The sequence below is a fragment of the Coregonus lavaretus genome (assembly GCF_964263955.1).
Source record: "Coregonus lavaretus genome assembly, contig: HAP1_SCAFFOLD_5242, whole genome shotgun sequence".
Classification (NCBI taxonomy): domain Eukaryota; kingdom Metazoa; phylum Chordata; class Actinopteri; order Salmoniformes; family Salmonidae; genus Coregonus; species Coregonus lavaretus.
This window is the reverse complement of record NW_028162461.1, coordinates 1-25,956: the sequence shown is the minus strand read 5'-3', so window position 1 is coordinate 25,956 and position 25,956 is coordinate 1. Positions and strand designations below refer to the sequence as shown.

Below are 25,956 nucleotides of genomic sequence, written 5' to 3'. Positions count from 1 at the left end.
ATTCATCACTCCAGAGAACGCGTTTCCACTGCTCGAGAGTCCAATGGCGGCGAGCTTTACACCACTCCAGCCGACGTTTGGTATTGCGCATGGTGATCTTAGGCTTGTGTGCGGCTGCTCGGCCATGGAAACCCATTTAATGAAGCTCCCGACGAACAGTTAATGTGCTGACGTTGCTTCCAGAGGCAGTTTGGAACTCTGTAGTGAGTGTTGCAGCCGAGGACAGACGATTTTTACGCGCTACGAGCTTCAGCACTCGGCAGTCCCGTTCTGTGAGCTTGTGTGGCCTACCACTTCGCGGCTGAGTCATTGTTGCTCCTAGATTTTTCCACTTCACAATAACAGCGCTTACAGCTCTAGCAGGGCAGAAATTTGACAAACTGACTTGTTGGAAAGGTAGCATCCTATGACGGTGCCATGTTGAAAGTCACTGATCTCTTCAGTAAGGCCAATCTGCTGCCAAGGCTGTGTGCTCGATTTATACAACTGTTAGCAACGGGTGTGGCTGAAATAGCCGAATCCACCAATTTTGAAGGGGTGTCCACATACTTTTGCATATATACAGTGCATTCGGAAAATATTCAGACCCCTTCACATTCTGTTACGTTACAGCCTTATTCTAAAATAGATTAAATTGTTTTTTTCCCTCATCAATCTACACGCAATACCCCATAATGACAAAGCGAAAACAGGTTTTTATACATTTTTGAAAATCTAAAAAATTAAAAACTGAAATATTACATTTACATAAGTGTTCAGACCCTTTACTCAGTACTTTGTTGAAGCACCTTTGGTAGCGATTACAGCCTCGAGTCTTCTTGGGTATGACAGTACAAGCTTGGTACAACTGTATTTGGGGAGTTTCTCCCGTTCTTCTCTGCAGATCCTCTCAAGCTCTGTCAGGTTGGATGGGGAGTGTCGCTGCACAGCTATTTTCAGGTCTCTCCAGAGATGTTCGATCGGGTTCAAGTCCGGGCTCTGGCTTGGCCACTCAAGGACATTCAGAGACTTGTCCCAAAGCCACTCCTGCATTGTCTTGGCTGTGTGCTTAGTGTCATTGTCCTGTTGGAAGGTGAACCTTCGCCACAGTCTGAGATCCTGAGCGCTCTGGAGCAGGTTTTCACCAAGGATCTCTCTGTACTTTGCTCCGTTCATCTTTCCCTCAATCCTGACTAGTCTCCCAGTCCCTGCCGCTGAAGAACATCCCCACAGCATAATGATGCTGCCACCACAATGCTTCACATTGTGATGGCGCCAGATTTCCTCCAGACGTGACGCTTGGCATTCAGGCCAAAGTTCAATCTTGGTTTCATCAGGCCAGAGATTCTTGTTTCTCATGGTCTGAGAGTCTTAAAGTGCCTTTTGGCAAAGACCAAGCGGGCTGTCATGTGCCTTTTACTGAGGAGTGGCTTCCGTCTTGCCACTCCTACCATAAAGGCCTGATTGATGGAGTACTGCAGAGATGGTTGACCTTCTGGAAGGTTCTCCCATCTCCACAGAGGAACTCAGGAGCTCTTTCAAAGTGACCATCGGGTTTTTGGTCACCCCCGATTGCTCAGTTTGGCCGGGCAGCCAGCTCTAGGAGAGTCTTGGTGGTACCAAACTTCTTCCATTTAAGAATGATGGAGACCACTGTGTTCTTGGGGACCTTCAGTGCTGCAGATTTCTAAAAACTGGTTTTTGCTTTGTCATTATGAGGTACTGTGTGTAGATTGATGAGAAAAAAAGTAAAGGGGTCTGAATACTTTCCGAATGCACTGTAAGTATATCAGAAATGGTGTAATAAAATTGTCAACCTAAAATGTTGTCATATAATTATAAATACAATGTTCTGTATAAATAGCCTCTTAAAATATATGTAAACAGACCATAAATGTCTCGGGGCTCAATTTTCGGCTGGCGTTAAGGCGGCGCTTGTGTCATACGCAGGTTAGTTTGCAATTTCCAGCCCTAACGCCAGGTTCTTTTATCAGCTCGCTGGCGCTCAGATGGAAATGTTTGAGGTGTGTCCTTAAAAACATGATCCAAATTGCCAATTTCAGGTAGCACTGATAGGGATATTTAAGACCAACCAATACCTGGTTTTAGCGGTAACGCAGTTGGTTATGTCATGAATTTTGACCTCGGAAACTCAGCCTATCCAGCTGTGATGCACACTGCCCCTATGCGCATGGAACAAGAGCTAATGTGCTTTTGGTGCCTGTATACTTCGTATTTATATTTAGTTTTATTTGGCATAGCCTCTCCTCTCAATACAGGCTTTTTGTCCTGCCCAATGCAATCGTGAAGTAGTCAAGACTGTCGATAAAGGGTTTGGCTCCTGAGATCACTTGGAAATAAATCTTAATCACCAAAGCTTTATTAAAATAAAACGTTTGAGAGGAGTAGAACAGTGAGCAGACATTCCCTTATCTAGCATTGCAGGCAGGCCCACATTATTTTTGGCCATTCAGGTCAGGTTTTGGACGTGCGTAAAACACTGTCCATGATGTAGATTGTGTCCATGCCCATCATGAAACGACAGATGAGAACCACGGTAAACCTTGTATTTAGAAGTAACCTGTAACAATTGTTTGTTTTCCATTTCATATGTTGAAAACCCAAGCCCTCCCTTAGGCCTACTATAACGAAGGCTGGTTCAACAGCAATTTGTCTTTTTTATCCTGGAGATTTTTATGATATCATTACATTTTACATTTGTTGTTGAAAAACAAATAGTGCTTGTTTTTCTTATTTTATTGCAACCAATCTTATTAGAATGATTCACCTTCCTGGTTTTACGGTTACAGCGTCCGTGCCGCGCATGCAATGCAACTTCTGGAGATGTTTGAATGCGATCTGTCCTCTAAAACTGTCTGGCTAGCTAGCTAACAAACATAAAGTGCAGATAAATTATTCCATTCATTATTTTACACGATCACGGCAAACCATGGTTGACCAACTCCCTGACCAAAATGGCTGACATTTATCAAATCAAATCGAAGTTTATTGGTCGTGTACACAGTTCAGCAGGTGTTATAGCGGTGCAACAAAATGCTTATGTTACAAGCTCCTAACAATGCAGTCAAATGTCAAACAGCTAGAAACATTTATTTTTTTTTTTAAGTAAAAAGAGGGAGGAATGCAAGAAATCAAGAATTGCGGGACGAATCCAATTAACAACCCAAAATGCAACCCAAAATGCAATCGATACATATGTACACCGGGGTAATTAACACAAGCTAAACTAAGAATGACATGTACAGCAGTAGATACATAAAACATTAGGAGCACCTTCTTAATATTGACTTGCACCCCCATTTGCCCTCAGAAGAGCCTCAATTCGTTAGGACATGGACTCTACTCTCAAAAACTTTCCACAGGGATTCTTGCCCATGTTGACTCCAATGCTTCCCAAAGTTGTCAAGTTGGCTGGATGTACTTTGGTTGGTGGACCATTCTTGATACACACGGAAAACTGTTGAGTGTGAAACCCAGCAGCGTTGCAGTTCTTGACACACTCAAACTGGTCCGCCTGGCACCTACTACCTTACCCCGTTCAAAGGCACTTAAATATTTTGTCTTGCCCATTCACCCTCTGAATGGCACACATACACAATCCATGTCTGTTGTCACTCACTCACTCACTTACTCACTCACACATTAACTAACACACACTAATTTACTCTCAAACTCACACACATTAGCACACACACAATGCATGTACACTACACACGGAACTGTACACCTTTCTATAGATGCAGTTAAAGTCATTAAGACTGCTCACAAAAACACAGCAGATAATTAACCCCATCACTTTCTATACACTGACTCACCTCCAGTTGTTTATCATGCTTTATCAAATTATGATAATTTGCGTCTCTAAAAGCAAATGCATTTGCAAAGGTATGTGTGTGTGTGTGTGTGTTCTAAATCCTCTCCCCTCTCCCTCCAGGCCCACCTTCCGTTACTTCACGTGGCACACCTGTGTGCTTGGCATCGTGGGCTGTGCTGTCATGATGTTCCTGATCAACTCTATCTACGCCTCAGCCTCCATCGCCTTCATGCTGCTGCTACTCCTGCTCATCCATTACCTCAGCCCGACCAGCAGCTGGGGCTATATCAGCCAGGCTCTCATCTTCCACCAGGTACACAGTACAGTGTGTACACACACACACTTCTGCTGCTCATCCACTTCCTCAGCTACATCAGTCTGTAGAACATTATGACATGACATCATCCTCTAGGGTTGAGCGGTATCCAGTTTTTCATATCATTTAACTGTCCTCCTCATCTCGGGATTTACGGTATTACCGGTTTAGTACACAAGGGGTCGCCCAAAAAATCCTATTGGGCGTCTATTACCAGAATGCTAACAAAATTGGCACAATTAATAGTGAATTTCCATGGAGGCTGCTATCTAAGGACTGTATGTTAACGAGCGCAAACGAAAATAAATGAATTGCAAAGACAGGCAATCTAGCTCATAAAGTTATACATCGGTAGGAGCTACCGAATGTCATTTTTGGTGAGTTTGGACATTTACAAGCGAATGTGAATAAGAGACGTTGTACAATTGAACCCATTTTTGATGCATGCTTGTCTGAAGGAACAACAACAGTACTGTCTCTGGAGCAGCATGTGTACATGTGTCTGGATTCGCTAGGGCAATGGGCCTGCCTGCTCTGCTCGGAGAGGAGGGGGGAGGAGCAGACAGGCCGAGAACAGAGAAGGAAAAAGCAAGATAACAGTGGCAGCTTTACAGAGAACTCATCCAAAGGGCTTTGACTTCTCAAACACGGCAGTAAGATAACACAATATGATGCCCCGTCAACTTATTAATTCAGCCACTTACTTAGATAACTAGCAAGTTAAAGTTAGGGGTCACATTAACGCAGAATTCTTTCACGCAGGAAAAACATATAATTTGCATAAATGCTGTGTTTTGTAAACGCGGATCTAAAATGCTTCTTGTTGTAATTTCTGCTCGGCAGCAGACTAATGTTGTGCTTCAGTTGCACTTCTCCACTCGGATGAAAATTCACGAACAGGCATTCTATCAGCAGACAGCTCTCTGACTGATGTGGAGCTACTTTTCTCTGGTACTTTTCTCAGTGTAACCAGCCTACTTTTCTCTGGTACTTTTCTCAGTGTAACCAGCCTACTTTTCTCTGGTACTTTTCTCAGTGTAACCAGCCTACTTTTCTCTGGTACTTTTCTCAGTGTAACCAGTCTACTTTTCTCTGGTACTTTTCTCAGTGTAACCAGCCTACTTTTCTCTGGTACTTTTCTCAGTGTAACCAGCCTACTTTTCTCTGGTACTTTTCTCAGTGTAACCAGCCTACTTTTCTCTGGTACTTTTCTCAGTGTAACCAGTCTACTTTTCTCTGGTACTTTTCTCAGTGTAACCAGCCTACCTTTCTCCGGTAAAATGCTAGATTAACTTTAAAACATAGGAAATGAAGCTGGCTACATTCTTTCTTTTGATAAACATTAGAAATATAATGGCCATGCATCATTTGGGCAAAAAATACCTTGCTTTTTCATTGTAAGCTCCTTTACTTGTGTGGCTGCCAGCCAAATAACGTTGCACTTCTGTTGTCGTGACTTTCGATATAAAACGCCACCCCTGTCAATACACAGCTGGACTCACCTCAGTCACCTGCTCCCGCTTTCTCCCGTTGTGTTATTTACAAACAAACATGTGGCTCAACTATGGTAAGCTTCATAATGTAAAATAATGTGCCAGGTGAAATGAAGAACGCAATTTGCTTTATCTCCTAATCTATTGCACAAGTATGAAAATGTATTGAAAAACTTCAAATAAATAGTTTCAACGGTATTGAAAAACCATCCCGTGGCTATTTCCAAATACCCCGGTATAAGGTATATACGGTATACCGCCCAAGCCTCTCAACCAGAAGTATTTGTATATTTGTCCTCTATTCTACAAGCCTTTTGCTCTACACACCATATTTTCAAGGAGGGGGTACTGTTGCCAGGAGGGACCGTTGCCAAGGGGATGGTTTCCAGGGCAGTGAGGTGCCAGGAGCCTGTCAAAAGCTAGGCTGCTCCAGGAGCATTATTACAGCCACTTAACTTATTGAGCCTTTCTCCTCCACTGCTCCCTCTCTCCTCCTCTCCTCCCCATCCCCCCGTCCCCAGGGAGAGAGGGAAACGAGGGGAACGCGGAGAGACTGGCCCACTTAGATTAAACTAACGTGTGTGTCTGGGGATTACGAGGGTGCATGTTTCGGCAGTGCTCCGTATGGATCGGTGCCAACTGGGTGACATTGAGGAAAGACATAGAAGGGATTCATGTGATCCAGCCAAGGAGATACAAGCTGATAGTACAGAGGGATGGAGATAGTATTGAAGGTGTGATCGACATGAAGATGAGTTTATAGATGACTAAAATAAGAGAAGTTAAGAAAAGTTGGAAATGCAATGGAAAAGGTGATGAGATAGAGAGGAGGAGTGATTGAGAAAATAAGTGATGGAGATGGTTCACAAGAGAGGATGATTGAGAGAGACGGAGAGATGGAGTGGTAGATGAGTGGAGGAGGCAGAAGCCCGTTGACTCCAGGACCTCGCTCTGTTTAGCATAAACTTTGATAATGATGATTAAGATGTTAATGATTGTGTTATGAGTGTTTAGTGTTCTCATCATTAGCAGTATGTACATGCACATACTCTCACATAAACATACATACACACGCATTTACATGCATGCACACACTAATTATTCACATGAGGTTGTCTGGTCATAAGCATGGTTTCAGTACTTTGTATCATAGTGTTTAATTATTCAAATACTTGGTTGGCTAGGTAACAGGAATGAATATAGGATAGGCAGTTTTATGTTCCAAACTTGGAATGTTTCAACAGTAGTCCTGTAGAGCTCTGTGATTTGATGTTCTGAGAATATGGCGGGAGGTCGGCGGTACTGCCGTTCCATAATGATAACTCTCTTCATGGCCACCACACACACACCCCTCCTACACACTCCCTGGTCTGCAGTCTCTGCCACGGTCTCATGTCTTAATGGGATTCTGATTGTGGATCCAATTTGTTTCTGCAGTGGCGGAATCCTTCTGATTTAGACCAGACAGACACAGACACACACGCACTCTGCAGACAGGGGGCGTGGTGTGGGGGTGCACAGGAACTTGTCTGTCAGAGGAGAGTAAAGGAAGGGTTTTATGCAGAGAGTGTCGAACTTTAGCAATATACACCATGTTTGTAGTTGCCAGTAGTAACCAGATCTGTTTGTAATTTAGCCAACTCCTCTGTGGTTTGTTGTTGTACCATACATATACATATACCTCCCGAGTGGCCGGCCGCGACCGGGAGACCCATGGGGCGGCGCACAGTTGGCCCAGCGTCGTCCAGGGTAGGGGAGGGATTGGCCGGCAGGGATGTAGCTCAGTTGGTAGAGCATGGCGTTTGCAACGCCAGGGTTGTGGGTTCGATTCCCACGGTGGGCCAGTATGAAAAATAAAAAAATTATGTATGCACTCACTAACTGTAAGTCGCTCTGGATAAGAGCGTCTGCTAAATGACTAAAAAATGTAAACATAATGTATATGACATGAACATGTATGGTATAACAATGAACAACTGAGGAGTTTGCCAAATAATCTAGCCACTAGGCTACAGTAGTAGCAACATGCCTTGGCAACCAACCTACTGTACAGATGTTCACTGAAAGCCCACACTAACACACGGTTATCTTAACAGTATTGCATTTTTCATGTAGCCTACTTTTGGCCAGCTAATAGTCTAACCACCGATCAATCAACATTATGGACTAAAAGTATTTTGCTGTGACAATATAGGTCAAATTAAGATTCTACATCTGTGTGTTGCAACCACTTAGCACTCCAGTCATCCAGTCCTGATTTAACTATTGTGTATGCAGTATAGAGCAGTGGTTTCCAACAATGGGTACTAGGACCCCTGGGGGTACTTGGCCTATCCACAGGGGGTACTTGAAGACTCATGAGACCATAGGCTTACTGGTAAAATTCACGAGGGGGCACTTCAGGGGTACTCCCTCGGGCAGAGCTAAATTCAGTTGGTGGTACAGTAACCAAAAAAGGTTGGGAACCACTGCAGGAGAATACAGTATACAGCTCTGTTGTAACCTAACTCCTCTCTCTCCTTCCTTCTCCTCCAGGTGCGTAAGTACCTGTTGATGTTGGATGTGCGTAAGGACCATGTGAAGTTCTGGAGACCCCAGGTGTTGCTGATGGTGTCTAACCCTCGTAGCAGTGTAGGTCTCATCACCTTCATCAACGACATCAAGAAGAGTGGTCTCTATGTCCTGGGACATGTACAGCTAGGAGACCTGGGTAAGAGGACATTTGGAGACGTTGGGTTTTCAAGAATAAAGAAGCATTTCACTTTTCACTTCCATTATTCACCAAGATTGGATGAATACCTCACACTGATCCATCGCAATTCAGGCTTCTTGGTGAATGTCTAGCGGAAATGTGTTAGACTGAGTTGAAGTCAAAGCAATGTTTGAAGAAGTATGTCTCTGACTTGGCTAGTTCAGTACAGTAACTAAAGCTATATGTGTGGTAAGCCAGGCTGCTTACCAGTGTGTGAAGTTTATTAGGTGCACCACCTCATTCCCAAAAATGTTTCGCTCCTACAGACAGTGAGTCACGTTGCTGTGGCTTGCTATATATAGCATCGGTGCCAGGCGCGCCGGTTCCAGTATCTCAGAAACGGCCAGCCTCCTGGGCTTTTCACACGCACGTCGGTGTCTAGGGTTTACCGAGAATGGTGCGACAAACAAAAAACAACCAGTCAGCGGCAGTTCTGTGGGTGAAAACAGCGCGTTGATGAGAGAGGTCGAAGGAGAATGGCAAGAATCGTGGAAGCTAACAGGCGGGCCACAAATGGGAAAATAACGGCGCAGTACAACAGTGGTGTGCACCAGGGGTTCCCAAACTTGTTCATTCAGGCCCCCCTTCCAGCATTGGAGAACATCCTGCACCGACCCGTCGCGCCCACACAGTTTGGGAACCACTGCAGAACGGTATCTCGGAATGCACAACTCGTCGGTCCTTGTCACAGATGGGCTATTACAGCAGACGACCACACCAGGTTCCACTCCAACAACTAAAAACAAGAAGAAGCGCCTCCAGTGGGCACGCAATCACCAACACTGGACGATTGAGGAGTGGAAAAACATCACCTGGTCCGCTGAATCCCAGTTCCTGTTGCGTCATGCTGATGTCAGAGTCAGGATTTGGCATAAGCCGCATGAGTCCATGGCCCCATCCTGCCTGGTGTCAACAGTACAGGCTGGTGATGGTGGTGTAATGGAGTGGGGAATGTTTTCCTGGCACACATTAGGTCCCTTGATACCAATTGAGCAACATTTCCATGCCCCAAAGAATTCAGACTGTTTTGGATGCATAGGGGGGTCTGACCCGGTACTAGATGTGTGTACCTAATAAACTGTGTGTAGTGCTAGACTTTCAGTGGTGACCGAGCTCCTCCTGTATTGACAGGCCCAGCCTCGCGCTCTCTCGTGTGTGTGTGTCTCTCTCGTGTGTCTCTCTCTCTCTCTCTCTCTCGTGTCTCTCTCTCTCTCTCGTGTCTCTCTCTCGTGTCTCTCTCTCTCTCTCGTGTCTCTCTCTCTCTCTCGTGTCTCTCTCTCTCTCGTGTCTCTCTCTCTCTCTCTCTCTCGTCTCTCTCTCGTGTGTCGCTCTCTCGTGTCGCTCTCTCTCTCGTGTCTCTATTCTCGTGTGTCTCTCTCATGTCTCTCTCTCTCTCTCATGTCTCTCTCTCTCGTCTCTCTCTCTCTCTCGTGTGTCTCGCTCTCTCTCGTGTGTCTCTCTCTCTCTCGTGTGTCTCTCTCTCTCGTGTCTCTCTCTCGTGTCTCTCTCTCTCTCTCTCGTGTGTCTCTCTCTCTCGTGTCACTCTCTCGTGTGTCTCTCTCTCTCTCTCTCTCTCTCTCTCTCTCTCTCTCTCTCTCTCGTGTGTCTCTCTCTCTCTCTCTCTCGTGTGTCTCTCTCTCTCTCTCTCTCGTGTGTCTCTCTCTCTCTCTCTCGTGTGTCTCTCTCTCTCTCTCGTGTGTCTCTCTCTCTCTCTCTCGTGTGTCTCTCTCTCTCTCTCTCGTGTCTCTCTCTCTCGTGTGTCTCTCTCTCTCTCTCTCGTGTGTCTCTCTCTCTCTCTCTCGTGTCTCTCTCTCTCTCTCTCGTGTGTCTCTCTCTCTCTCTCTCTCGTGTGTCTCTCTCTCTCTCTCTCGTGTGTCTCTCTCTCTCTCTCGTGTCTCTCTCTCGTGTCTCTCTCTCTCTCTCGTGTCTCTCTCTCTCTCGTGTCTCTCTCGTCTCTCTCTCTCTCTCTCTCTCTCTCATGTCTCTCTCTCTCGTGTCTCTCTCTCTCTCTCTCTCTCTTGTGTCTCTCTCTCTTGTGTCTCTCTCTCTCTCTCGTGTGTCTCTCTCTCTCTCGTGTCTCTCTCTCGTCTCTCTCTCTCGTGTCGCTCTCTCTCGTGTGTCGCTCTCTCGTGTCGCTCTCTCGTGTCTCTATTCTCGTGTGTCTCTCTCTATTCTCGTGTGTCTCTCTCATGTCTCTCTCTCTCGTGTGTCTCTCTCTCTCGTGTGTCTCGCTCTCTCTCGTGTGTCTCTCTCTCTCGTGTCTCTCTCTCGTGTCTCTCTCTCGTGTCTCTCTCTCTCTCTCGTGTGTCTCTCTCTCTCGTGTCTCTCTCTCGTGTCTCTCTCTCGTGTGTCTCTCTCTCTCTCTCTCTCGTGTGTGTCTCTCTCTCTCTCTCTCTCGTGTGTCTCTCTCTCTCTCTCTCGTGTGTCTCTCTCTCTCTCTCGTGTGTCTCTCTCTCTCTCTCGTGTCTCTCTCTCGTGTCTCTCTCTCTCTCTCGTGTCTCTCTCTCTCTCGTGTCTCTCTCGTCTCTCTCTCTCTCTCTCTCTCTCTCATGTCTCTCTCTCTCGTGTCTCTCTCTCTCTCTCTTGTGTCTCTCTCTCTTGTGTCTCTCTCTCTCTCTCTCGTGTGTCTCTCTCTCTCTCGTGTGTCTCTCTCTCTCTCGTGTCTCTCTCTCGTCTCTCTCTCGTGTCGCTCTCTCGTGTCGCTCTCTCTCGTCTCTCTCTCGTGTCGCTCTCTCGTGTCGCTCTCTCTCGTCTCTCTCTCGTGTCGCTCTCTCTCGTGTCGCTCTCTCATGTCGCTCTCTCTCTCGTGTCTCTATTCTCGTGTGTCTCTCTCTATACTCGTGTGTCTCTCTCATGTCTCTCTCTCTCGTGTGTCTCTCTCTCTCGTGTGTCTCTCTCTCTCGTGTGTCTCTCTCTCTCGTGTGTCTCGCTCTCTCTCGTGTGTCTCTCTCTCTCTCTCGTGTGTCTCTCTCTCTCTCGTGTGTCTCTCTCTCTCTTGTGTGTCTCTCTCTCTCTCGTGTGTGTCTCTCTCTCTCGTGTCTCTCTCTCTCTCTCGTGTGTCTCTCTCGTGTGTCTCTCTCTCTCTCTCGTGTGTCTCTCTCTCTCTCTCGTGTGTCTCTCTCTCTCTCTCGTGTCTCTCTCTCTCTCGTGTCTCTCTCTCTCTCTCTCTCTCGTGTGTCTCTCTCTCTCTCTCGTGTGTCTCTCTCTCTCTCGTGTGTCTCTCTCTCTCTCGTGTGTCTCTCTCTCTCTCTCGTGTGTCTCTCTCTCTCTCTCGTGTGTCTCTCTCTCTCTCTCGTGTCTCTCTCTCTCTCTCTCGTGTCTCTCTCTCTCTCTCGTGTCTCTCTCTCTCGTGTCTCTCTCTCTCTCTCGTGTCTCTCTCTCTCTCTCGTGTCTCTCGTGTCTCTCTCTCTCGTCTCTCTCTCTCTCTCGTGTCTCTCTCTCTCGTCTCTCTCTCTCTCGTGTGTCGCTCTCTCTCTCGTGTGTCGCGCTCTCTCTCTCGTGTGTCGCGCTCTCTCTCGTGTGTCGCGCTCTCTCTCGTGTGTCGCGCTCTCTCTCGTGTGTCGCGCTCTCTCTCGTGTGTCGCGCTCTCTCTCGTGTGTCGCGCTCTCTCTCGTGTGTCGCGCTCTCTCGTGTGTCGCTCTCTCTCTCGTGTGTCGCTCTCTCTCTCGTGTGTCGCTCTCTCTCTCGTGTGTCGCTCTCTCTCGTGTGTCGCTCTCTCTCGTGTGTCGCTCTCTCTCGTGTGTCGCTCTCTCTCGTGTGTCGCTCTCTCTCTCGTGTGTCGCTCTCTCTCTTGTGTGTCGCTCTCTCTCTCTCGTGTCGCTCTCTTTCGTGTGTCGCTCTCTCGTGTGTGTCGCTCTCTCGTGTGTCACTCTCTCTCTCGTGTGTCGCTCTCTCTCTCTCGTGTGTCGCTCTCTCTCTCTCGTGTGTCGCTCTCTCTCTCGTGTGTCGCTCTCTCTCTCTCGTGTCTCTCTCTCGTGTCTCTCTCTCTCGTGTGTCTCTCTCTCTCTCGTGTCTCTCTCTCTCTCGTGTGTCGCTCTCTCTCTCGTGTGTCGCTCTCTCTCTCGTGTGTCGCTCTCTCGTGTGTGTCGCTCTCTCGTGTGTCGCTCTCTCTCTCGTGTGTCGCTCTCTCGCTCTCGTGTGTCGCTCTCTCGCTCTCGTGTCTCTCTCTCTCGTGTGTCGCTCTCTCGTGTGTCGCTCTCTCTCTCGTGTGTCGCTCTCTCTCTTGTGTGTCGCTCTCTCTCTCTCGTGTCGCTCTCTTTCGTGTGTCGCTCTCTCGTGTGTGTCGCTCTCTCGTGTGTCACTCTCTCTCTCGTGTGTCGCTCTCTCTCTCTCGTGTGTCGCTCTCTCTCTCGTGTGTCGCTCTCTCTCTCTCGTGTGTCGCTCTCTCTCTCTCGTGTGTCGCTCTCTCTCTCGTGTGTCGCTCTCTCTCTCTCGTGTCTCTCTCTCGTGTCTCTCTCTCTCGTGTGTCTCTCTCTCTCTCGTGTCTCTCTCTCTCTCGTGTGTCGCTCTCTCTCTCGTGTGTCGCTCTCTCTCTCGTGTGTCGCTCTCTCTCTCGTGTGTCGCTCTCTCGTGTGTGTCGCTCTCTCGTGTGTCGCTCTCTCTCTCGTGTGTCGCTCTCTCGCTCTCGTGTGTCGCTCTCTCGCTCTCGTGTCTCTCTCTCTCGTGTGTCGCTCTCTCGTGTGTCGCTCTCTCTCTCGTGTGTCGCTCTCTCTCTTGTGTGTCGCTCTCTCTCTCTCGTGTCGCTCTCTTTCGTGTGTCGCTCTCTCGTGTGTGTCGCTCTCTCGTGTGTGTCGCTCTCTCGTGTGTCACTCTCTCTCTCGTGTGTCGCTCTCTCTCTCTCGTGTGTCGCTCTCTCTCTCGTGTGTCGCTCTCTCTCTCTCGTGTGTCTCTCTCTCGTGTGTCTCTCTCTCTCGTGTGTCTCTCTCTCTCTCGTGTCTCTCTCTCTCGTGTCTCTCTCTCGTGTGTCGCTCTCTCTCTCGTGTGTCGCTCTCTCTCTCGTGTGTCGCTCTCTCGTGTGTCGCTCTCTCGTGTGTGTCGCTCTCTCGTGTGTCGCTCTCTCGTGTGTCGCTCTCTCTCTCGTGTGTCGCTCTCTCTCTCGTGTGTCGCTCTCTCGCTCTCGTGTGTCGCTCTCTCTCTCTCGTGTGTCTCTCTCTCTCTCGTGTGTCTCTCTCTCTCTCGTGTGTCGCTCTCTCGCTCTCGTGTGTCGCTCTCTCTCGTGTGTCGCTCTCTCTCTCGTGTGTCGGTCTCTCTCTCGTGTGTCGGTCTCTCTCTCGTGTGTCGGTCTCTCTCTCGTGTGTCGGTCTCTCTCTCGTGTGTCGGTCTCTCTCTCGTGTCGGTCTCTCTCTCGTGTCGGTCTCTCTCTCGTGTGTCGGTCTCTCTCTCGTGTGTCTCTCTCTCTCGTGTGTGTCTCTCTCTCTCGTGTGTGTGTCTCTCTCTCTCGTGTGTGTGTCTCTCTCTCTCGTGTGTGTCTCTCTCTCTCTTGTGTGTCTCTCTCTCTCTCTCGTGTCTCTCTCTCTCATGTCTCTCTCTCGTGTCTCTTCTGTCTGTAGCTCTTTTGTTCTTCTGTGGCACTCTGCCCAATCAGGTCACAATACAGAGAAATAACTTAATCGCTTATTCTCTAAGAGCACTTGGCAGATAATGGCCCCTGGCCAAAATGTTTGCATAGATATTGATGTTTTGTTTCTCTCTCTCGCTCTCTTTGTCCCCCCCCCACCCCTCTCAGACACGTTACCGTCCGACCCTCTCCAGTGTCGTTATGACTCGTGGTTGTCTCTGGTGGACCACCTCAACATCAAGGCATTTGTCAACCTCACCCTGGCTGACTCAGTACGGCACGGAGTCCAACACCTACTCTTCATCTCTGGCCTAGGTCAGTGATTCTATTCACTACTCTCTGATACCATGTACTCTATTAGCTGTAACTCTGGCCCAACTGTCACTCATACACACCTCTTTTACAATCACATCTCACCCATTCACTCATCTCTCCCTCTTTCCATCCCTCTCTGTCTCTCTAGGTGGGATGAGGCCCAACACCTTGGTCCTGGGTTTCTATGATGACTGCACCCCCAAAGACAAACTCACTGACCCCGCCCTCACAGATGCCGCCGTCGCCACTCAGGACCCCGAGGACGAACACCCGCCCTACCACTTCCCCGCCCTGCGGGCATCCAATGATGGCAAGGAGGAGGGCAACGGAGAAAACGGAAAAGTCATGGGACCCCAAGAATACGTGGCGGTGATCGCAGACGCCATGAAGATGTTGAAGAACGTAGCGCTAGCCCGCTACTTCCACCAGTTCGACCGGGCCTCGACCATCTCCTCGTCCCAAGGGAAGGGTGCTCTGTACGTGGACGTGTGGCCCGTCAACCTGCTGAGACCAGACAGCTCCAGCTACGTAGACACCTGCTCCCTCTTCCTGCTCCAGCTCGCCTGCGTCCTCAACATGGTCCGCGCCTGGCGCCATGCTAGACTCCGCCTCTTTCTGTGTGTGGAGGAAGGGCGGAGTCTGCGAGGCTCTGAGGAGAAGCTGGGTCAGCTGCTGAAGGAGCTGAGGATCAAAGCCAACGTGTACACGGTGCCCTGGGACCAGCAGGTGGCGCTACATTGGCAGAGGCAGGGTGAGGCGGGCAAGAGGAGGCCCTCCCGCCAATCACAGAGAGAGGAGGAGGGGGTGGGGAAGAGGGGGTTGTTTGAGGAGGAGGAAGGAGACAACGACTATGTGAATAGCTTCCCTAGCAACGCCACAAGGCTGTCTGATGAGTATCTGTCGGCCGTTAACAAGTTGATCCTGGAGCAGGCCCGCCCCCCTCCGGCCGTGCGTTTCCTGTATTTGCCCCGCCCCCCTGCTGACACCCGCCGCTACACGGCCTACCTGCGCCAGCTGGACCTGCTCACCAAGGACCTGGGTCCTACCCTGCTCATACACGGGGTTACGCCTGTCCTCACCACCGACCTCTAACCCCTGAACTCTAACCCCAAACTTAAACCAGCTGACCCTTGATTTAAACCCTTATTTCATCCCCTTACCAAATTGCTGCAAGTAGAAGTGGTACTTAGACAAAGGTCAAGGATCCACTTACCTTCCCCAAAGCTGTACTAAAATACAGTACTAATATGTTTCCTCCCTGCCCCTATCCTCCTTATGAATATGGAAGGGTTGCACTGTCCAAAAAGTAAATGATAATAATATATAGATTTTTCTCCTTCAAGGGGACTGAAGTCTGACACTCTGCCAAGTCATTGGAGCTCAGCTAAATGTGTCACGAATTTAGCCGAGGCTGCCCCTCCTCCTTGCTCGGGCAGGTTTCGGCGTTCGTCGTCACCGGCTTACTAGCCACCTCTCCATTTATCATCACTCCATTTGTCTTGTCTTGTCTTGTCAATCACACACACCTGGTACGCATTCCCTCAGTAGTCTGTGTATAAGTGTTCCCTCTGCCCCCTTGTCCTTTGTGAGTGATTGTTCATTGTGAGAGTGAGTAGCTCGGTTGAGAAACGTGACCTTTTAAAAGTTTACAGTTCAAATATGAAAATCCAGCGATCTGTTTATTGCAACAACAACAACAAAATTAAGAAATATATTTGGGTGCTCTTGATCTTTTTTTCCTTTTAGAAATATTTTCCTTTGTACCATTATGACTATGTATTACTGACTGAACCAATCAGAATGACAAAGTGCTCTTGTGTGCCTGGGTGTAGCAGACATTGCACACTCCTCATGTAGGCTTCAGGACCAGTAGTTTCCTTCAACAGGACAAACTCCTGGACCAACTCTAGTCCAACTCTAGTCTACATGGAATCCCATGGATGTTTACTGAAGGGATATCTATTCTATATAGATCTTTCATCTCCATGGAGCCCTTCTATTGGACACTACACTCCTATGCAAATAATTCTGGGATATGACAGGTCCTATGCAGCTCAATTACTTTTTGCTGGAACACAGATACCTGTACATCAACACTATTTTAAATTAAACAAAAAATGTCACTTTTTTAAAAGTACCATCCAAATCATAATATTTTAAAGTGTGTATATTGTGATTGAATAAAGAAGCTGTTTTGTTTAAGTTCTGTGTGATCTTTATTTTAATTTCACATTGTGCATTAGTTTTGAGTCTGCCAGTAATTGATCTAAACCTAGTTGAAGTGTTGATTGATGTGTCTATGTTAAGGTCCGTAAGTATACTGAACAAAAATATAAATGCAACATGTAAGGTGTTGGTCCTGTGTTTCATGAGCTGAAATTAAAGATCCCAGAAATGTTCCATACGCACAAAAAGCGTATTTCTCAAAAATGTGTACAAATTTGTTTACATACGTGTTAGTGAGCATTTCTCCTTTGCCAAGATAATCCATCCACCTGACACCTGTGGCATATCAAGAAGTTGATTAAACAGCATGATCATTACACAGGTGCACCTTGTGCTGGGGACAATAAAAGGCCACTCTAAAATGTGCAGTTTTGTCACTCCGCACAATGCCGCAGATGTCTCAAGTTGTTTTTAGGGCGTGTGCAATTGGCATGCTGCCTGCGGGAATGTTCATTTCTCTACCATAAGCCGCCTCCAACGTCGTTTTAGAGAACTTGGCAGGACGTCCGACCGTCCTCACAACCGCAGACCAAGTGTAAAAATGTCATACGCTTGTTTATATTGGTGCTTATCTCTCAATTGCCCACTGGAGTTTATAGTTTACCCATTACCCACCTTTTTTTAACACTACATCACTGATATTAATACAGAATTGTAATTAATATTCTAATAATTCATGTAATACGATCATCTGTGTGCTCCATTGATGTCTGTGTGGTGCTTGATTGGTAATTCCGTTAATACAAATATGAACACTGCAATTGAGAAAATAGATATCTAAAGAGTTGATTGATTTTATGAAATTCATCATTACAACTGACTGATCAGTCGCTGATGCTACAGTGAGGGAAAAAAGTATTTGATCCCCTGCTAATTTTGTACGTTTGCCCACTGACAAAGAAATTATCAGTCTATAATTTTAATGGTAGGTGTATTTGAACAGTGAGAGACAGAATAACAACAAAAAAATCCAGAAAATCGCATGTCAAAAATGTTATAAATTGATTAGCATTTTAATTAGGGAAATAAGTATTTGACCCCCTCTCAATCAGAAATATTTCTGGCTCCCAGGTGTCTTTTATACAGGTAACGAGCTGAGATTAGGAGCACACTCTTAAAGGGAGTGCTCCTAATCTCAGCTTGTTACCTGTATAAAAGACACCTGTCCACAGAAGCAATCAATCAATCAGATTCCAAACTCGCCACCATGGCCAAGACCAAAGAGCTCTCCAAGGATGTCAGGGACAAGATTGTAGACATACACAAGGCTGGAATGGGCTACAAGACCATCGCCAAGCAGCTTGGTGAGAAGGTGACAACAGTTGGTGCGATTATTCCCTCGGCCTGGGGCGCCAATGAACATCTGAATGATTCAGAGGAGAACTGGGTGAAAGTGTTGTGGTCAGATGAGACCAAAATCGAGCTCTTTGGCATCAACTCAACTCGCCGTGTTTGGAGGAGGAGGAATGGAGGTGGAAACATTATGCTTTGGGGGTGTTTTTCTGCTAAGGGGACAGGACAACTTCACTGCATCAAAGGGACGATGGACGGCGCCATGTACTGTCAAATCTTGGGTGAGAACCTCCTTCCCTCAGCCAGGGCATTGAAAATGGGTTGTGGATGGGTATTCCAGCATGACAATGACCCAAAACACACGGCCAAGGCAACAAAGGAGTGGCTCAAAAAGAAGCACATTAAGGTCCTGGAGTGGCCTAGCCAGTCTCCAGACCTTAATCCCATAGAAAATCTGTGGAGGGAGCTGAAGGTTCGAGTTGCCAAACATCAGGCTCGAAACCTTAATGACTTGGAGAAGATCTGCAAAGAGGAGCGGAACAAAATCCCTCCTGAGATGTGTGCAAACCTGGTGGCCAACTACAAGAAATGTCTGACCTCTGTGATTGCCAACAAGGGTTTTGCCACCAAGTACTAAGTCATGTTTTGCAGAGGGGTCAAATACTTATTTCCCTCATTAAAATGCAAATCAATTTAGAACATTTTTGACATGCGTTTTTCTGGATTTTTGTTGTTGTTATTCTGTCTCTCACTGTTCAAATAAACCTACCATTAAAATTATAGACTGATCATGTCTTTGTCAGTGGGCAAATGTACAAAATCAGCAGGGGATCAAATACACTGCTCAAAAAAATTAAGGGAACACTTAAACAACACATCCTAGATCTGAATGAATGAAATTATCTTATTAAATACTTTTTTCTTTACATAGTTGAATGTGCTGACAACAAAATCACACAAAAATTATCAATGGAAATCAAATGTATCAACCCATGGAGGTCTGGATTTGGAGTCACCCTCAAAATTAAAGTGGAAAACCACACTACAGGCTGATCCAACTTTGATGTAATGGCCTTAAAACAAGTCAAAATGAGGCTCAGTAGTGTGTGTGGCCTCCACGTGCCTGTGTGGCCTCCACGTGCCTGTATGACCTCCCTACAACGCCTAGGCATGCTCCTGATGAGGTGGCGGATGGTCTCCTGAGGGATCTCCTCCCAGACCTGGACTAAAGCATCCGCCAACTCCTGGACAGTCTGTGGTGCAACGTGGCGTTGGTGGATGAAGCGAGACATGATGTCCCAGATGTGCTCAATTGGATTCAGGTCTGGGGAACGGGCGGGCCAGTCCATAGCATCAATGCCTTCCTCTTGCAGGAACTGCTGACACACTCCAGCCACATGAGGTCTAGCATTTTCTTGCATTAGGAGGAACCCAGGGCCAACCGCACCAGCATATGGTCTCACAAGGGGTCTGAGGATCTCATCTCGGTACCTAATGGCAGTCAGGCTACCTCTGGCGAGCACATGGAGGGCTGTGCGGTCCCCCAAAGAAATGCCACCCCACACCATGACTGACCCACCGCCAAACCGGTCATGCTGGAGGATGTTGCAGGCAGCAGAACGTTCTCCACGGCGTCTCCAGACTCTGTGCTCAGTGTGAACCTGCTTTCATCTGTGAAGAGCACAGGGCGCCAGTGGCGAATTTGCCAATCTTGGTGTTCTCTGGCAAATGCCAAACGTCCTGCACGGTGTTGGGCTGTAAGCACAACCCCCCACCTGTGTACGTCGGGCCCTCATACCACCCTCATGGAGTCTGTTTCTGACCGTTTGAGCAGACACATGCACATTTGTGGCCTGCTGGAGATCATTTTGCAGGGCTCTGGCAGTGCTCATCCTGCTCCTCCTTGCACAAAGGCGGAGGTAGCGGTCCTGCTGCTGGGTTGTAGCCCTCCTACGGCCTCCTCCACATCTCCTGATGTACTGGCCTGTCTCCTGGTAGCGCATCCATGCTCTGGACACTACGCTGACAGACACGGCAAACCTTCTTGCCACAGCTCGCATTGATGTGCCATCCTGGATGAGCTGCACTACCTGAGCCACTTGTGTGGGTTGTAGACTCCGTCTCATGCTACCACTAGAGTGAATGCACCGCTAGCATTCAAAAGTGACCAAAACATCAGCCAGGAAGCATAGGAACTGAGAAGTGGTCTGTGGTCACCACCTGCAGAACCACTTCTTTATTGGGGGTGTCTTGCTAATTGCCTATAATTTCCACCTGTTGTCTATTCCATTTGCACAACAGCATGTGACATTTATTGTCAATCAGTGTTGCTTCCTAAGTGGACAGTTTGATTTCACAGAAGTGTGATTGACTTGGAGTTACATTGTGTTGTTAAGTGTTCCCTTTATTTTTTTTAGCAGTGTACTTTTTTCCCTCACTGTACGTGTCAGGGTGAATCATTTAAACTCAAACTCTGGTTATGGCCCTGTCTATGGTAAGCTCTGGGTGTGTCAAGGTTAATTAGTTAATGTGTCTTGCAGGTGTAGGCCTTGTGGCAACTGTGCTGTGTTTCTCAAATAAACTAGACTTGGATGGAGTGATGGGAAGGCTCCAGTCTAGACAGACTAAGACAGACAGTTCCAGCCAGCCAAAATGCCCTGTCCCCTAGCTGGCAACAAAAATAAATTGATTCCATATCGCAGGTAAGGGAGAGATTTGAAAAATAACCCAACATAACCATCAATATCTGGTCAGAAAATGGAGCTGAACATTTTTCATTGAGATAAAGAGCCACACTTTGAAAGTGCTTTAGAACACATGGTATTTGGTGTAAGATTTCTCTATTTGCCCTGAGAAGGTCAAAGGAAGTGTGTGACGTGTTTTAGAAGTGGGGGGGGGGGGGACATAATATCTCAAACCTATATCAGGAAGGATGATTAAGGTACTGTGGAAGATTCAATTACAGTTTCTGATCAAGTGAACCCTTCAACTATGTGTACTACAAATATGCACAGTAGGGATTTGTGTCGGGGAGGTCGTTGTATTTGTGTGTGTGTTTCAGATAGATGCTGGATATTAGATTGGGGTTGGGGCATACTGTGTGCCCTCTATCCAGAGCCCCACCTGTTTAGCAATGTTATTTTGGCATTAATACGTGTCACACATCAGTTTGCAAACAATGTAAAAAATAAATAATCATTGAGTTAATAAAGCCGCATAATCCGCAGCTCCAAAATGCAGGTGTTTCAGCCTAGCCTAGGAAAATACGGAGCGTAGGGGTTGGTAATGTTCTCTAGTTGCGCCGTGATTGGCTCAGTGTTCTGTCACTCATGGTGATGTCACCGCACAATGTACGGGGAGAGCTCGAAAATTCAAGCCCCTTGGGTGCTGCCATAGAGTTACATTAGAAGTGCCCATCCAAGATGGATCAAGGTCATTGGCCACAGATAAAATGACGTCAAATCACGTTATATCTACCGTAGCTTTGATTGGACTGAATCATGTCAACATCATACTTTAAAAATCATAGCTAGCAAGCTAGCAGTCATCATCATGAATCAAGTCGACAATCTACTGGCAAATCCTTTTCAATCCTTGTCATAGGAAGAGAAATTAGAGATAAAACGTATCTGTGCTCATCGGCAATTGAAAATAAACATTACACAACAAGTTGGAAATTGCAAATTCAACAATGAGTGATTTGGAAGGAATCAGTGGCTAACTGCAGGCATTGCAAAGCAATCACTAGCCTGCTATTCAGTGGAGTGGATGTGTGGTCCAAGAATAGGTTTAAGGGTCTCTTATCCAAGCTTAAAAGGATAAATACTGTCAATCCAGCATGAATTCTGCCGCTTAAAAAAAAAACAGGAAACTCGGAACTGGGAAATCTCAGACTTTAGTGAGTTCAAGAGAACTGGGAACTGGGGAAAAAACAAGCTCCGACTGGGAAAATACATTTTGAATGGTCATCCAACTCGGAATTCCAAGTCAGGAACTTGGGCCTCTTTCTAGAGCTCCGACCTGAAGGTCACTAACATCATTTTGCATCATTCCATTCCGTTTATCTTTCTTTCCTCTGTCACGTCTGTGTAGTTGTTCCTGAGGGCCGCTAGCATTAGTGGATCATATTAGACTAATGTTGTGCAATAATTTGGGACATGTAGCCTATTTGAATCATTATGGAACTTAGACCACACATAGCAGGTTAAACCTGGAGCAAGGCGCACAGTTCATGACTGAACCATTTTCAAACAGTTCCATGATTAGGGTAGATTTATAGGACTATTGTTCAACCCTGATTGTACTCTTCTTTTTCCACCTTCCAGTATTTTATGGATTATACTTGAATACGACAACTTTCAGGATGAATCAAATATATTTTGAGCGTAAAGGCTCTCCAAACCTGTTTTTTGTGTGATTCATACATACTTTCTTTACCCAAAAATGTACCTATATAATCTACAAGATCAGAGTATTTTTTAATCTACCAGTTGGTACTGAAACAGACCAATATGCATATATTTTGATTGATTTTTTTTTATTGATCCCTATATTCTGAACCTGTTCTCTCTATGTATTCTAGAGAGTCTGTCAACAGAATTCTAATTAAAGGTACACCATATTTAAATGGATGGCTTAAGATAAATGTACTGAAAACCCAATTGAATGAAAACATAAACAAAATCTGTTGGCCAGCAAGTGGGAGGGTTTTCAGCAGTTGAATCAAATGTATTCAGTGCACACAAGGGAACCAGGACTGCATAGCCCGTTACGCACCTGCATAAGGTAACATGCTACCCAGACCGCACACACGCGTGTCCGCAAGTTGATTTTGTCCCCCCACACCAGACGCGATCAGGACACGCAGGTTGAAATATGCATAAGGTAACAACTACTGAGAAGTGCGTAGGAAAGGCGTGCATTTCCTATGTCGGAATCTGCCCCTACAAGCACATCTGCATTGTGACATCACTCAAATCAAATCAAATTGTATTTGTCACATGCGCCGAATACAACAACTTACTGTGAAATGCTTACTTACAAGCCCTTAACCAACAACGCAGTTTTAAGAAAATTGAGTTAAGAAAATATTTACTAAATCAACTAAAGTTAAAAATGTAATAAAAAAAGTAACACAATAAAATAACAATAATGAGGCTATATACAGGGGCACCGGTACCGAGTCAATGTGCAGGGTAAAGGTTTGTCGAGGTAAATTGTTCATGTAGGTAGGGGTAAAGTGACTGCATAGATAATAAACAGTAGCAGCAGTGTAAAAACAAAGGGGGGGTTCAATGTAAATAGTCCGGGTGGCCATTTGATTAATTGTTCAGCAGTCTTATGGCTTGAGGGTAGAAGCTGTTAAGGAGCCTTTTGGACCTAGACTTGGTGCTCCGGTACCGCTTGCTGTGCGGTAGCAGAGAGAACAGTCTATGACTTGGATGACTGCAACCGGTCAGGATGCTCTCGATGGTGCAGCTGTAGAACTTTTTGAGGATCTGGGGACCCATGCCAAATCTTTTCAGTCTCCTGAGGGGGAAAAGGCGTAGTCATGCCCTCTTCACAACTTTCTTGGTGTGTTTGGACCATGATAGTTTGTTGGTGATGTGGAAACCAAGGAACTTGAAACTCTCGACCCGCTCCCCTACAGCCCTGTCGATGTGAATGGGGGCGTGTTCGGCCCTCCTTTTCCTGTAGTCCACAATCATCTTTTTTGTCTTGCTCACGTTGAGGGAGAGGTTGTTGTCCTGGAACCACACTACCAGGTCTCTGACCTCCTCCCTATAGGCTCATCGTTGGAGTGCTGCATCAGATGACCTGGCCTCCACAATCCCCCGAGCTCAACCAAATTGAGATGGTTTGGGATGAGTCAGACCGCAGAGTGAAGGAAAAGCAGCTAACAAGTGCTCAGCATATGTGGGAACTCCTTCAAGACTGTTGGAAAAGCATTCCAGGTGAAGCTGGTTGAGAGAATGCCAAGAGTGTGCAAAGCTATCATCAAGGCAAAGGGTGGCTATTTGAAGAATCTCAAATATGAAATATATTTGGATTTGTTTAACACTTTTTGGTTACTACAGGATTTTATATGTGTTATTTCATAGTGTTGATGTCTTCACTATTATTCTACAATGTAGAAAATAGTAAAAAATAAAGAAAAACCCTTGAATGAGTAGGCGTTCTAAAACTTTTGATCGGTAGGTGTATCTCTCTCTCTCTCTCTCTATCTCTCTCTCTCTCTCTTTTCTCTCTCTCTCTATTTTCTCTCTCTCTCTCTCTATTTTTTCTCTCTCTCTCTCTCTCTCTCTCTCTCCTCTCACGTGGGTACACACACACCTGCTGCATATTGATTGGGCTGTTTGCTCTGGGGAGATAAAGAGCTTGCAGGGTGTTTATTACAACAAAGAGGAGCCACTCGTCATCTTCCTGCCCGCCTGCCTGCCTGCCCACCCCCTGACCACCACTAAACAACAATAACAACTCACACTGAGTTTTAGAGGTGCTGTAGAGTTCATACCTGAATCCACTGTGTGTAGCTGCTGTGTTGTGAGTTGTCGAGCTGTGCCATGCCATCATGACCCCAGGCATCATAGGCTTCATGTGTTTGAAAGGATCGCTGGTGGCCAAATGTCCTGCTGTCTGTGCTATTCATTCTCTGTGATGGAACCAAAACTACATCTGATGTATTTCGTCATACAAGTGGATGAAATTGAGGGGTATTTCAATTAGATGTTATACAGAGATACCTCAGATCAATGGGGCATGACACCTCTAGTCCTGTCCTGTGTGATGTTTCATACTGTGTTCTTACAGAAGAACCTATTCAATACCTAGCAGTTAAGTGCTATGTTGGGTGACTCAGATCTCTGCTAGGTTCTGCTCAAATTGCTCCCAAATTGTGTAAATAGTTTGAGCTGAGAGAGTGTGAGAGAGAGATAATGATTGCAGGCTCTCTTTGTTGATTGGGTTCAGGCTCTCTGTCTGAAAGCCCTGTCTGTCCTGGGGAAGAGAGACGAGGAAGAAAGCAGGGAAATGAATGTAGTTATGAGGTTGGCAGATTTCATATATTAATTCACTGTTATTGGACCAGGCTGTGTAAACGTATGGTTAGACCTGTGTGTGTGTGTGTGTGTGTGTGTGTGTGTGTGTGTGTGTGTGTGTGTGTGTGTGTGTGTGTGTGTGTGTGTGTGTGTGTGTGTGTGTGTGTGTGTGTGTGTGTGTGTGTGAGTTGTGTGTGTGTGTGCGCGCATGCGCGTGCGCGTGCGTGCGCGTCTGCTCTTGCATTAGTATAGGGTCCCTAAAGTCCCTTCCACTCTCCTCCTTTCCCTAACTACCCTCCTTTCCCTAACTATCCCCCCTCTTCTCAACATCTCTCTCCTCCCCTCTCTCTCAGCATGTACTACATCTCTATTTCCCTCATTTATTATTTTCTCTCTCCCTGTTTCCCACCTGTTATTTTATTAACTTACCTTTCTTTACCTCATTTTCTTCTCCTCTTCATTTCCATCTCATCTTCCATCTCCTCTGATTTTTTCCTAATATTTTCATCTCTGAATTTTTCCTAATATTTTCATCTCTGAATTTTCCTAATATTTTCATCTGATTTTTCTCTTCTCCCTCCTCCATCTCCCTCTTCCTCTCATTCCTTCCCATCTCCTCCCTCCATCTTTAAGCAGCAGGTTTCATACCACTCCTGTTTAATGGCATTGTGTCTTTTCTTCTCCCAGGTGAGTCTGTTTATCTTTTATCGCCGTGGGAACAAACACACAGGCATCAAATTAAGACTTTTCAACCTCTATGGGAACAAGAGATCACAGGTTTAGAGAAAGAAAGAAAATGGGGAAGGACACAGAAGAGTGAGCATCTTAATTGTGTGTGTTTTTGTTGTTGTTGGTTAGAGCGTTGGTAATTAGAACATTGGGTGAGAGAGTGCATGAGTAAGTTTTCAAGCACATTGGTGCAGAAGGAATGGCTGGCTGGACGGTAATGACTGTTACCTACCACCGCCAAGCGCACTCATTTACTGATGCACAAACGCCCATGTCTGTGAGTCGGGAGACATCACTCCCCTGCTACGCCCTTAAGCTCTGCATGACCACTTATTTTTGTCCAGTGGTTCAATGACAATCAGTGTGTGCTTCACATGGTTCTGAGTCATTGAGTGCAGTTGAGTATGGTTGAGTGGGACTGGTA

At 46.4% G+C, this 25,956-nt stretch overlaps 1 protein-coding gene across 1 annotated transcript; it reads left to right on the top strand.

Moving 5' to 3' along the window:
* Positions 1-3,934: 3,934 nt before the first annotated feature.
* Positions 3,935-16,449, top strand: LOC311119212 (solute carrier family 12 member 9-like; the record flags this gene model as incomplete). The annotated part of the gene is made up of 4 exons (XM_084193942.1): positions 3,935-4,127; positions 8,159-8,333; positions 14,101-14,247; positions 14,396-16,449. Coding segments are annotated over 4 exons (1,459 nt in total), but the record flags the coding sequence as incomplete, so codon positions are not given.
* Positions 16,450-25,956: the final 9,507 nt, after the last annotated feature.